Source organism: Merops nubicus, unplaced genomic scaffold (assembly GCF_000691845.1).
Source record: "Merops nubicus isolate BGI_N331 unplaced genomic scaffold, ASM69184v1 scaffold34835, whole genome shotgun sequence".
NCBI lineage: Eukaryota > Metazoa > Chordata > Aves > Coraciiformes > Meropidae > Merops > Merops nubicus.
In genome coordinates this window covers 1-13,033 of record NW_008609493.1, presented here as the reverse complement: position 1 = coordinate 13,033, position 13,033 = coordinate 1, and the positions used below count along the sequence as shown (strand labels likewise).

At 53.9% G+C, this 13,033-nt stretch overlaps 1 protein-coding gene across 1 annotated transcript; it reads right to left on the bottom strand.

Moving 5' to 3' along the window:
- Nucleotides 1-7: 7 nt before the first annotated feature.
- POMGNT1 (protein O-linked mannose N-acetylglucosaminyltransferase 1 (beta 1,2-)) lies at nucleotides 8-12,969 on the bottom strand (the record flags this gene model as incomplete). Its single annotated transcript, XM_008940612.1, has 21 exons — nucleotides 12,772-12,969; nucleotides 9,807-9,915; nucleotides 9,295-9,410; nucleotides 8,919-8,984; nucleotides 8,373-8,486; nucleotides 7,473-7,590; nucleotides 7,081-7,179; nucleotides 6,443-6,570; nucleotides 5,775-5,845; nucleotides 5,420-5,495; nucleotides 3,881-3,964; nucleotides 3,702-3,743; nucleotides 3,443-3,501; nucleotides 2,827-2,899; nucleotides 2,393-2,521; nucleotides 1,938-2,063; nucleotides 1,718-1,782; nucleotides 1,297-1,341; nucleotides 975-1,110; nucleotides 364-473; nucleotides 8-89 (listed from the first exon to the last, which is right to left on the bottom strand). Coding segments are annotated over exons 1-21 (1,959 nt in total), but the record flags the coding sequence as incomplete, so codon positions are not given.
- Nucleotides 12,970-13,033: the final 64 nt, after the last annotated feature.

Sequence of the window (13,033 nt, the reverse complement as noted above, 5' to 3'; positions counted from 1 at the left end):
CCGCGGCAACCGCCGGCACCGCCGCCGCCCCCTCCTCCTTGGCGGGGGGCTCCATGTAGATCGGTGTCACTGACGAGGGCTTCTTGGACCTGCCGGTGAGGAGGCTGGGTGGGAGAGGGCAGGGGTGGTGGTGCCCCTCAGGACCCCAACTCCCAACAGCACTGCTTGGCTCTCCTGGCATGATCTCCTTTCCACTCCGGCCCTGGGCAGGTATCCTGTCCCCACCTCCCACCAGAAAGATTACCAAGGGAGGTGGTATGTCCCAGGATTGGGCTGGGACAGCAGTGGTTGATGCAGTGTGCCAGGCAGGGGACGGTGCCACAATGCGGGGATTACCCAGATTGCTGTGTCCCTGATACTCACGAGTAGGGGGAGGCAGGGACCCCCACCACAAGGAAGTGGTTCTTCTTGCGGAAGAGCCGCCACAGCCCCTTGTGATTCCCACGGACGTCCAGGTCCCAGATGTGGAGGCACTAGGATGGTGAGGAAGGAGGAAGAGGCATCAGAGCCTGGGGACAGACACCAGGACCAGGTGTTCCCTGGCAAGGGAAGAGCCACCACCCCTACCCTTACCGAGATACAGCAGAAAGGGCTGTACCCCTTGACTGCCCCCTAGTCCAGCCAGCATCAGTGAGAGGAGAGGGGGAACCCACTCCCATCCCTGCCTCAGCTCAGAGGGTTTGATCATCACCTCCAGGTAAGTGACGAAAACTACCATGCAAGCTTAAACACTGGGCTCCCACACAGGGAGGTCCTAAGACCCATCTTCTCCACCAAGCCAAGCATCTGCCCTGGATGACTCAAGTGCCTTCTGTAAACATTAAGAGCTTTAACATCACCCAAGGACAGCAAGAATCTATTTGCTGAGCTCTGTGTACGTGCCACAGACAAACCCAAGAGCAACAGCCAGAGATGCTTCCCAGCGACACCAAGATCAGTGCTGCCGTGAGAACAGGTCATGTCAGGGGCCTCACCTTGGCAAGCTGAGTCCAGGTAGTAAAATCTGCTTCCTGCTCCATCCTGATGAACATGACGTAGACTTTGCCCTCAGTGTCGGGCACAAAGGAGTCCTCACAGGGGTTCTTGCTGTGGTCTAAGACCTCAGCCTCGCTGTGGAAACAGAACAGCGAGTGAGAGTGGACCCCACCTCCTCCCTATTCCCACTGCAGAGTATTTCAGACAGGCAAGCAGTGGCTGAGTAGCTGAGGCCACCAGGGCCAACTCCCCTCTTTCTTCTGTCCCGGTGGGTTCAGCCAGTGTGCCCCGTGGTCTCCCAGCCTTCCTGAAGGCACTCACCCCAGGAGACGATGAATTTCGGTCTCATAGGCATCCTTCCTCAAGCTGTTGGGAGGAGGAGAGAACACAGAGATCAGGACAGAGCCACACAGTTTGTTAAGCAAAAAACATCCCCAGATGATCCAAATTCCAAGACTCCCCCAGTGTAGCACTAAAAAGCAGGCTGGAGGCAATGGAGAGCAGGGACTGCCATGCATCCTGCAGGATGTTGCAGCAAAAATGTGACCCTTCAAAACGTTCACTGGCAGAACAGGGTAGCTGAACGCAACCTCATAAAAACCACTGCAAGGATTTGCCAGTGGAGGCCAGAGTGCTGGGGCTGGATTCTGTTCCAGCAGGAAGGGGGATGTCTCCAGCACAAGAGGACAAGAGTTAGGCCAAGCATCTACTTAATCCAGCTCTCACTCTGGCCAGCACTCACCTCTCCACATTTTTAAGCTGGACATTTGGAACTGTGTTGAACTTGTGCTTCTTAAAATAAGCTTCCTGGAAGGAAGAGGGAGGGGAGGGAGGGAAAACAGCGTTCGGTCAGGAGCCAGCAGTACTTGGAGGTCACCTCAAGCATTCCCGCTACCTGGAAATGTGGCCAGGTCAGAGCTGAGCACCAGGATGAGGCTTGGGGGCTGAGGGAATTCACTCACATGAAAGTAGCCGTTCATGTTGAGCCCCACGATGCCGAAGTGGTAGGAGCGCGAGACGTCGGGGATGATGCACTCCCGGCCCTTCCGCTGCTCGGGCATCCGCATCCACATGTCCCAGTCCCACAGCTGGGGAGGGGAAGCTGCCGCTTACACTCAAGTTTGGGGATGTGATTTGGTAGCAGGGCCATCTTGGGCCCTTTCTGGCTGCCCACACCAGTTCTGGCCCCTTTGGCCCCAGCCTGCCTGGACTGTTCCAACAACTCTCTCACTGGTTACATGGTCCCTGAGTTATGGTCTGGCCCAAATCTGTTATGCTTGGGTATGCTTCCCAGCAGAAGCTCAGGAAGAGACAGGGCCGCTCCAAGAGCTGTACCCACAAGGACAGGGTGATGATCAGGGACTGCTGATCAGCAGAGATAGGGGTGCAGAAGACAAGGTCCCTCTAGGGTACTCACCTTCTCAGGGGTTGGCCATTTTGGCTCCAGCTCGTCCTTATAGAGGGTCTTCCGGAGCACCCAGCCGAGGCCTGGCATGGTCTCCACACGGTACAGGAGCGAAGGGTCCTCAGCCGTGTGCTCATAGCCCTGCAATGTTACAGGGAGCATTCAGCACGCTGAACGCCCCCCTGCTCCACCCAAAAAGGAGACACCTAGCTCCACTGAGGATCTCAGCATGAGGAGCGGCGTACAGCCACGGGGAAGCACACGGCAAGGACAGGGCAGTGATTTGCAGGGGCGTTTCTGAACAGGCGAGAGCTGAGGTAACAACCCCGCTTAGGATGATAGTGGGGGGGACGCCCTGCTTTACAGGCAGAACTTGGGACCCGAGCCTGACATAGGAACAACACAGGGCAGAGGTGTTCCTGTTCCACCATCCTTCCTTGACCCACCTGGTCGTTCCAAGCCGAGATGCAGTAAAGGCTCTCATCCTCCTCCAGAAGGTGTATCGACTGGCTCAGAAAGCTGAGGAAAGAGTTGCCCAGTCCCTGGTCAAACATCCTTCCTTTACACAAACCAAGGCAAATTCTCCACCAAGGGACAAGTCACCCCTAGCTTCTGGGATTGTTTAACCCATCTCTTGGGCCGAGATAGCTGATGCTGGTATAAGATCAGAGGAAGATCACACAAACAAGCTAAGCTGCATCTCATCATGGGGAGGGGACAACAGTCTCCTGCTCCATCACAGTCCCTCCTTAAAAAGGAGAAGGAACCCCATTAGACACTGTCCTTGTTCTCTTGTTATGGGGCAGCCTCAACTGTGTGCGTATAGAATAATGTCCTCAAAAAGCAAACCAGGAAGAGATCCCAGACCCTGACATCAGCCTACACTGAGTGCCACAATAGTGGACTCAAGACTCTCTGCAAGCAGAGCTCAGTTATGGCTGTTGCCTGGAGACTGCTTATCCTCAGATAGGTGAGCTACAGCACAGCAGGGATCTGGCCTCTCCTGAGCAGCCACAAAGCTTCTAGGAAATGCCCCACCCAAACAGGGACCCACAGCTTTACCTGAAGAAGTCAACAGAAATGTCAAGGTCTTCCTCCAGAACTACAGCAAATTTAGCATCCTGTAAGGCAAGGAGAAAGTCAGAAGGGTGGTGAGGAACAGGACAGAGCAGAGACACTGAGCAGTGTTCCCTGCCGCAGAAGATCGATTCCAGCTCCTGTGAGCTGGGGGCTCAGAGATACCCCTCTCCCAGGGAACCCTGCGCTGTCTTGTCCCCAGGGGCGAGCAGCTGGACAGGGCGCAGGCAGAGGCCTCACTCACCGGGAACAGGTTGAAGGTTGCAGTCAGACTGGCTTTGTAGTGCTACAAGACAAGACAAGACAGATTGTTGCCTGTGTTAGCACCGAGCTGGCACAGATACGACACCAAGCCTGCCTCCTTCAAATGTTATCCCTGGTCCCAGAAAATAACTCTCCACAGATTTGGGAAAATTCTCTCACCTGGGAAACTCTGGCATTTTTAATGCTGATGGGAGTGTGCTGGATTCCAGAGAGGCCAAACAGCTCCACAACATCCATTGGCTCCTGCAATGGAAAGGTACAAAGCCCAAACGTGTGGGTCTAGATATATTCTCCCCATCTTCTGCCAGTGTCTGCAACCTGAGACAACAAGAACGTGCTAACGGAATCCCCTGTGTGTGGCTGTCCTCCTAGGGGCAAGTGAGGCTCAAAATAATGCAATGCTGAACACCCTGAAGCAAGGAACTTGCCAAACCCTCTTGGCCCTTCATCCCTTATGTACCACCAGAAGTTTCTGTTAGCCCTGCTACTTTACAGGCCTAAGGTTGCATCCAAGAATATCTGAGAGTCCCCGCATTCCTAGACCCCACTGACAGTGCAGAAAGAAAACAGGTATAGCCAGGAACAGCCACTAGCTGCTTAATGCCACAACCACAATCAACTTCATTTTCTCTCATAGTTGCCAAGAGAGGAACCTCTCTGACCAAGCACATCTACACTAGGTCAGAAACATGCAGATTTGGGCTGACATCTCTGCCCCAAGGTGGCTCCACACCAAAGCCCTCTCCATCCCCTTACTGTCCATCTTGCCTCACAGCCACAAAAGAGAAGAAGCTCCCATTGAACCAACCATACCCCTCTCCCTGGTATCCACCATGGCAGCACAAGGATCCAGAGCATCTAGGCTGCCCCCTCATAGATGAGGGATGCTGCTCCAGTTGCCATGGCAATGGATGCTGCTATCTTTAACCACTCTGATGCGCTGCAGAGTAGAGCCTGTATAAATAAACCAGCTCCCCCAGCCCCACAACCTGGCAGTGGTGGGAGAGGCCTGCAAGGGAACAAGGTTGTTCCCTTCCACATCTTCATCACAAGGCAACCAGACGTGGGCTGCTGCAGAGACAAGGGCTATCAAGCCCCTGAGACCTACCAAGATCCCACATTCATGTCCCAGAGCACACACCACTGCCAGAGATCCAGTGCTTGCAGTGGGATCCTCTGTGGTTTTATAAGATGGAGCTGATGGGAAGGTCTTTGCTTTCTAAAGGGCCAGTTCTCTTCTACCTGGCTTCAGCTTTCAAAAGTCGTGTGAAAATAGATCATTTTGTGTCTCTTCACCTCTTACAGAGAGTGGACTGGATAGGCATGGCTGGACCGGTTCGTTCCACTTCATGGGAGAGAGCTGCAACACCCAGACCCTGCTCAAAGGGCTGGTGATGCTCACTGAGAAGAGGCGATGGGGAGCCCAGCATGACCACCTCACTCCTGCACACCAGCCCCTTTCTGACATGGGGACGTCAAGCCTGGGCTTTGGGAAAGGCCAAAGCAGCTTTAACCACACCCACAGCTTGGCTACACTGACTGACTTTGCGCAGGACCAGGTGAGGAGCAGTGTGACCCACAGCAGGAGGAAGGGTGAAGGGACTCAGCCTGCCACCCACCAAGGACTAGGCCAGCACCACATACTCTTGGCTTGGGGACTAAGGACCTGGCTACGGGGACCTCCTGGAGTGTTCTCACCTCGTAGTACCCATCGATGAAGACTGTGATCATCTGTGGATTGACGCCCTGAGCCGACAGCAAGGAGCGCAGCATCCTGGGGAGAGATGGAGGGGCCTCAGCACACAGCCCCAGCGGGCCCAAGCCGGACCCCTTGGCGTGGGGGAAAGGGTACATGGGAAGGGAACAGGACCTACTGCCCTTAGGCTCTTCCCTTCCCTATGGCCATGGACCCTGGACGCTGTCCAAGCAGGTGTGCCCACATCGCTCACGCAACCCCAGGAGGAGGTTGGATTCTGCCAGCTGGAGGAAGGGGAGAGCCTGGGCTGTGCCTGGCCTCGTAGTGCAGAGAAGCCATGTCCCCAGGAGTGCTCACCTGTACAGGTAGTTGGGGCGGTTCCCTGCAATAACAGCTACAGGCACATCAAAGACTTTATTGTCCTTTAGCTGGAAAAGAAAAATGTTGGTGAGTGGGGCTAGGGAAGGCCAACCTAAATGGTTCTACACCACTGAGAGCAGGAGCTATGGGGTAGGGATCAGCCTTACTGTTAAACCACAGAGCTGCACGGTCCTAGCCCTTGGCTCAGGGCCACACCAAACAACTAGGTCTCCACTCAGCACTGCTGGAGATCCTACAGGCTTTCCCCCTTCATCTCATCTCAGAGCTAAGTCCCAAATCCCAACTTGCATATATCCAGAGACTTCTGTCCAAACCCTTCAACAGTGTGCCAAGGACAGCCCACAGGCCATGATAGCTGCTCCATCTCCAAATGTACAGGCCCTGCTGCTTACACTGATGTCCCTAGAGCCACAGTAACCTGGCAGCTCAGGGCAGACACAGGGCAAAGGAACCCCCTCTTCCCCAGCTCGACCTGACCACGTGTTCATCTCACCCTTGCTGGGGTTAAAAGCTTGCCCAGGGGCAGCCTCTAGCCCTCAGCTGGAGCTTAAGGGCACAGCTCTGCACCCGAGCTGCAAAAACATCTGGTCCAGCCCAGCCCTCTCTCCTGGAGCCTTCCCCAAAGACTGTGCCCCTGCACTCACGGGATCAGGGTTGAACTCAATTGGTGTGGGGTCTTTGCAACTGCAGACACTGCCATAACCTTCCACTTTGCTGCAGAACCTCTTCCGCCGGCGTTTCAGCTCCGTGTCAGGCCAATGGCACTCAGCATCTGGAGGCACCAAGGAGAAAAACCACACTGCTTGTCCCCATGGTCTCACCCTGTGTGCTCCGGGCTGCAATGCCACATGCACAGCTCTCCCTGGGCTCAGCCATCACTAAGCCAGCCCTTACTACTATGAACAAGCAACACTTCTTGGAGCCAGATGTAACCACAGGAGCCATTCAGAAGCTATCTCCACCATGTGGCCTCTCTGAGCACTAACAGGACATGTTCAAGGCCAAGAGTCAGAAAAGACTGTCACCTGCAGAGGTGACAGAATGCCAGACTATATCCCACTTCCCCACCCTCACCGTTCCCAATAACCATGCCTGGAATTGCCACGGAAGCGGGAAGAAGGGAAGCTGGCCATGTTTTAAATTTATCATCCCCATCTTAAACAGTCTTAAATCCACCCTGGAATCCTGCTCACAGACCCACAGCTTTCACTCAAAATCACCAAGACCAGCAGGCAGACATGTCCCAGACACCTGACACCACAGAGTGGATCTTACTTCCTACCTTCCACGGATGTCAGATGAACTTCTGTCTTCAGCAGTACCGGGTCGCCCCACGTTGAGAGGGCAGGTGACTTGGCGTGCTTCTCCCCGTACACCTCCCCTGGAGCAGAGAAACAGAGTCAGGACTGTCTGGAAAGGCCCATCTCTGCTGTATCAAGGCATGACCAGGGCCTGTAGCTCAGGGTGGCAGCCTGGCACCTGTTCCCATTGGCCTCTGGTGAGCTGCTGAAGGGCCATGCTCTGCCTCCATCTCCTCTCTCAGCCCCAGGACTGGAGCTGCCACTCTCTGTGACTTGTTCCCTGCTCATACAGCATGTTGGGGATGGGCCAGGTTTGTCTTCACCTGACTTCTCCCAAAAAAAGGAACCCTCTCACAGCTGGTGCAGGACTCACCTCCTTTCTTCCCCACAAATGTCCACATGTCTCTCCAGCTCAGGAATGGTGCAACTTGGCTCCCTAGGCTTTTCAGGACATTTTTGGCTGTGTCCTTGAGGTGAAAAGAGCCTTCATCCTGGAAAAGTAAATGCAACCCTGCAGTCGAGGTCTGGCTCCTGGTGCAGACAAGGAAAGCCTTCCATCAATACCAAAGAAGTACAAGGTCCACCCCTATCCTTGAACCAGTTGAGCCAGAAGCCTTCAAGAGCACGTTCCTAAGGTCTTTATGTCACTAAACCTGTCAGTGGCTTCATCATGATTCACAGGGAGGTCAGAGGAGTCAGACTCCTGCTTCATAGAATCATAGTGGTTGGAAGGGACCTTGAAAGATCATCTAGTCCAACCCCCCTGCCAGAGCAGGGTCACCTAGAGTACATCACACAGGAAGGCATCCATGCGGGTTTTGAATGACTCCAAGATCAGACTGTTCTCAAGCAGGGCCGTGTGTTCAGCAACACTTCACACAGCTAAACCTGGAAGTCTGAAGAAGCCCGGCACGGCTCGCACAGCAGCCCAGAGTCAACAGAGTCCACAATGCCCCTGGTAAAGCCTGGACCTGGGACCCAGAAGAGTCCCACCAAATCCTTTTATTTCTTCATATCCATTCCCCCCCTAATCTCGTTTACTGCTGCAGGCTCTGACACACCTGCTTTTGGCTCTCCTGCTTTACTGCATACACACTGTACCTGTAGTAACAAGAGTGTGAGAGGACAAGGAAGGTGATCCAGACAGGGAGGCACAGCCCAGCGGGGATGCAACATTTAGCCCTGGGAAAGCTTGATGACATTCAGGAGGCAACTGTCTAGAGGAGCTTTAGGGCATCCTGACTCAAGGTGACTTTTTCTTTTGGTCACGTACCTTAATGGTGAAGATCAGGATTCGGCCTCGGGCAACCATGTTGAGGAAAAGTACCATGGCTTCATCTTCATGGGGAGAATAGGTGTCAAAGACCCTCTTGGCCATCACATGACCCTGTTGGTATTAAAATGCCAGATGCATCTTAAATGTATATGGCCAGGACACACAGAATTAGGGACATCTGTCCTGGAAGCCTCAGTCCCTGAGCAACATGAGTCACTGTGCTGGTTTGCCGGGGAGTTAGCTCCCAGGCAAGCTCAGCCCTTGGGCCTTCACACACAACATGAGGTGCTCTGATGTCCACGGGACAGCACTACCCAACCTTGCAACACCTCTCCTGCCTGCTCCCCAAAGGGCAGCGAGGCAAGCACAAGAGAACTCCTGGAGGGACTCTCGGGGTGACCATGTGGTGCTCTGGAAGCTACAAACAAGCAGTTGAGGACTTCCCTCCTGGCTACCCTTTGCATCATGCACCCAGCAGTTACAGAGCAAGGCCCAACGCTGCCCAGCAAGAAAGACAAAAGCAGACACGTGGCGATGCTTTACCGTAGCCTGATTTAAGACGATGACATGGATCCCTCTTCCCTGCTCCCGAGCCTCATCTTCCAGGACCTGCAAGTGGAGAAGTGATGAGAATCATACACCAAGGCCTCTCACGCCCAGCCCATTAGGCACAGAATAGCCCCCAAACAACAGGCAAGTCTCTTTCTTGTGACATTTTGGCTCTGCTCACGGCAACGATGGATGCCAGAGCAGAAGACAATGCAGGACAACGCCTGCACAGTCCTGTATGCAGGAGTGGAATCCACTCCTGGCCTTCTTGCAAGCCACCAAAGTGCTCTCACCACCCGCTGCCTGAGTCTTCACCCATTCAGCTCCACCCACCCTCTGCTCACAGAGACAGACAGCAACCATCACTTACTGTTGTCCCATCCACAGCCACGTAGACCTTTGACCGACTGGAGTACACCTCAACATCCAAGACCTTCTTGTTGCTGACAGGATGCCTAGGGACTTCCACATTCAGCATCTCATCATCTACAGGGGAGAAATACCAAGTTTCAGCCAGCCAAGGCATCCCTGCCTTGTTCTTGCTCAGTGCCAGCTCAGCCAAGCCTCCAGAAGGTCATGTCCACCAAGTATCCTAGCCCACCAAGCCATGGGTCAGAATCTACAGGGAGGGCAAGTAAGGGAAATCCAAAAGGGCAACAGGTCTAATCCCAGCTATCCCTGAACGGACTTCTGTAGCCAAAAGTCCTGAAGCTGTGAGCAGACAGACTAGGAACAGCCTCTTCTGTTCATTTTTGTTAAACCCACATGCACAGACATGTCTTCCATGCTGTAGCTGGCCACAAGTTTGCCCTGACTTAAAGAAATTCATTCCCTCCCACCAGTTTCCTTGCTTTCAAAGCAAAGCAAGATGCTGCCCCTCACCATAGTCCTGTGCAGACTCCTCCTCCTCTGCATAAGCGGCTCTCCTGGTGTCCAAGATCAGCTTGATGTTCACAATTACAGTCACAAGCAGGAAAAGGACAGCACCTGTCTGCAACGCAGGATGCTTTGCATTAGCAACATGTAAGTAACAACCCCAAAATCAGCCCACCTCCTTGGCACATACTGCAGGGTACCCCAAGATGATTTTGCAAGGAATCATAAGCATCTGTCATTTTCCCCATTCTCTTCCGGGGAAAGGCATAGAGAAAGAAATACAGGTGAATGAGTTTTAGGGTGAAATGCTTCCATCAGCTGGAGAGCACTTACTTCTTGATATGTGAGTATTAACCCACTCCCAACATATCCCTGCTTCTAAATCAGTGAGCAGATTCCAGGTAAAATATTACACCAAGGTCGAGGGTTTCTGCAGGTAACTGAGTTTGGCAATTCAGAGTTACAGCTCCCACAGTAACCTTAACTTCTACCTCTCCTGCAGCAGCACTGCTCTCCTCTCTCCCTCTGCAACCAGAGGACATATTCAGAGCATTCAGAGTGAGAGGAGATGCTGTGAGACTAAAACAAGGCAAAGGGAAGAAAGTGAGGTCAGACTTCAGGAAACCGTGCTGTGCCACAGGCTGCAGAGAACAGCCTGCAGCAGCCTCACTGTCTGCAGCAAACCAAGGCACTCTGTGTGGATGCAACACAGAGGGCTCTGGGAAGGTCCAGGAGCTGTGGAGGACTCCATGAGAACTCCTGATGTGAGCATCATAACTGCCCATGACCCTTTTGCTCCCAGATCAAGAGGAGGGAGAAAAGACTACAACATTTCTACAACCACCTGTATTTACTTAAATGTATCTTGCTCCTCTCTTCCTCAGTTTCAGTTCTTTTCCTGGTATTTGGACCCAAATCAGGAATTGCTCTACATTAAAAGGGCCTTTTCTGAGACACAGCCACACAGAAAGACTTGGACCATAAACATCCTACGCTGGGAAAAAATCCACCTGCGCATGTAAGCTGCAAGAGCATGTTTGGCCACAGCCCTGTCCCAGATGCAAGAAAGAACTCCCGCAGGGAGCCCAAAAATTGCCCTGGACAGTCACGCGGCAAGGGAAGGCTCTCCTGCTGGATTTGACACAAAGCCCTGAGCAGTTATTGCCCACAACGCTAACACAGCCGCAGAGCTCCACCAGCAGCCTCTGTGCCAGGAGGGTGCGCCCAGCTCCCAGCAGAGCCACCAGAGGCCCAAATCTGACTGTGTGCTGCTGATGGATTCATCCCACGGCCCAAAAGCTCCGGCCCCTTGGCCCAGTCATGCTTTGGACATATCAGATGTTTTCCAGTTTCATCCACACAAGCTCAGGGTCCTACTAACCTCTAGAGAGTATCCCAAAACTCAGCGTGGAGGTGTCACAGCAACCAAGGGAGAGGAGGGGAGAGGTTGGTGGAGGCTGCTCATAGGCTGGTCCCCCTGCAAGGGGATGCTGAGACAGGTCTTGGGTGGTTTAGGGACTCTTGCCCCTCAACCCCCCAGCAGCGTGCTTCCTCAAAATCTGTGCCTTTTTCAGCTCTAGGTCCCTTGGTTCTCTGAGGTCTGCTATGGAGTTGAGATCATGCACAGGCCTGCCCTCATGAGGCACTAAAAGGATCCCTGCTCTACCAGCTGTTGCCTCAGAGCCATGTGTTCCCGCTCTCTCTGCCAAGCGGCCAGATGGGTGCAGTTGAGGAAGGTGGAAAACTAGCATAAAGACAAGATAATATAAATGTCACTATGGCATTTTGATTTGATTTGCTGTTGACTCAAGAGCATGAGCACCTTTCAGGATCTGTGCATGTAAAACTTTTATTTAGGTAAGAACAGAGCCTCAGGCTCATGTCAAGGAGCAGGCTGTGCCTGGCAGCCAGCAGCAAAGCTACCTTACCTACCTGCCTCGACCTTCCACCCTGGTCAGTACAGGAGACGTGGGGGTGCAGCCCTGGCAATCACAGTGAATGAGGCAGCTCTAAGCAAGACCAGCAGCTGGGTCTAGCAAAGCTGCCTCAGGCAGAGCTGCTGATAGAGACCCAGCTGCTGTATACCTGGCTACTCCATACCTGCAGCTCTGGTTTACGTGTTTTAACCTAAATTTTCGTCTGTGTTTTAAGCCACAGCAGTGCCATGAAGGACAAAGAGGACAGCAGACAGGCTCTAGCCCGTTTCCCCCAGCACAATGAGCAAGGCCTGCCTGAATGACCAGGCCCATTCCCAAACCCTGAGCACCCCAGGGGATGCTGGACTGAACAGTTTCTTGCCCTAGGGAGCCTTCACGAGCCTTTGTCCTCCTAGGCACAAGCAAAACCCTCCCCTGCTCCCTCCCACAGGAAGCAACTGCCAGATTTCACGAGCTCTGCTCATCTCAGGAACAGCCCCTTTCCTGCAGCTCACTGCCAGGGGGCCAACCCCTGCTGTCCTTACACCCCTGACACCCCCAGAATACTGTCTCAGCCAAGGATTAACTTCTTTACAGCACGAGCGACCAGGCCTAGGGCTCTCCCAGACACCAGCTGTCTCTGGGGCATGAGATCCTGTTACCCAGCCCTATTTTCTCTCTTCACCTGTTGTGCCTTCTAACCAGGATTAATCTGCAAACCAAATGGGGCAAGGATTGTTCCCCACTGCAGGCTGAGCCCCGTTGCATTCGGCAGGAAGGGAGGAACTGATCAGGTTCCTAGGACCTAACTCCTGCCATAGCCACCCAACAGCTCCATCTGCAGCTGGAAGGAGCTTCTAGACATGGCAGACCCTTCCACGTATGAGCACGGAGCCACTGGAGGTAGCTTTTCTGGGGACAGGTTATGCTTCCCCAGCATGTGAGATCACCCAGGACTGCCAGCAGACCCACCTCCACTCATGCAACCGATGCATAAACTTTTAAATCCTGTAGATTATCCCTCCTAATCCCCCGTAGGCGTGGGGGTGACTTACCTGGCACAGCTTCCGCAGCGCACGCTGGTTCATCAGCTTGTACTTCCAGGCAAGGTACCAGCTCCGCTTCTTGTGGGGCTTGACGGCGGGGTTGAGTTTCCACTCGTCCATAGTCACGGGGGCTGGCAGGGGGGCTGCCGTGTGGGGCGGGGGTCAGGACGCGCTCTGCTCCGCTCTGGGGTCCATCGAGGCTCCCTGCTGGGATGGGACGGGTGCCGGTGAGGGAGGTGAGCGCCCTCAAACCCGCTCCCCCGCCTGGCAC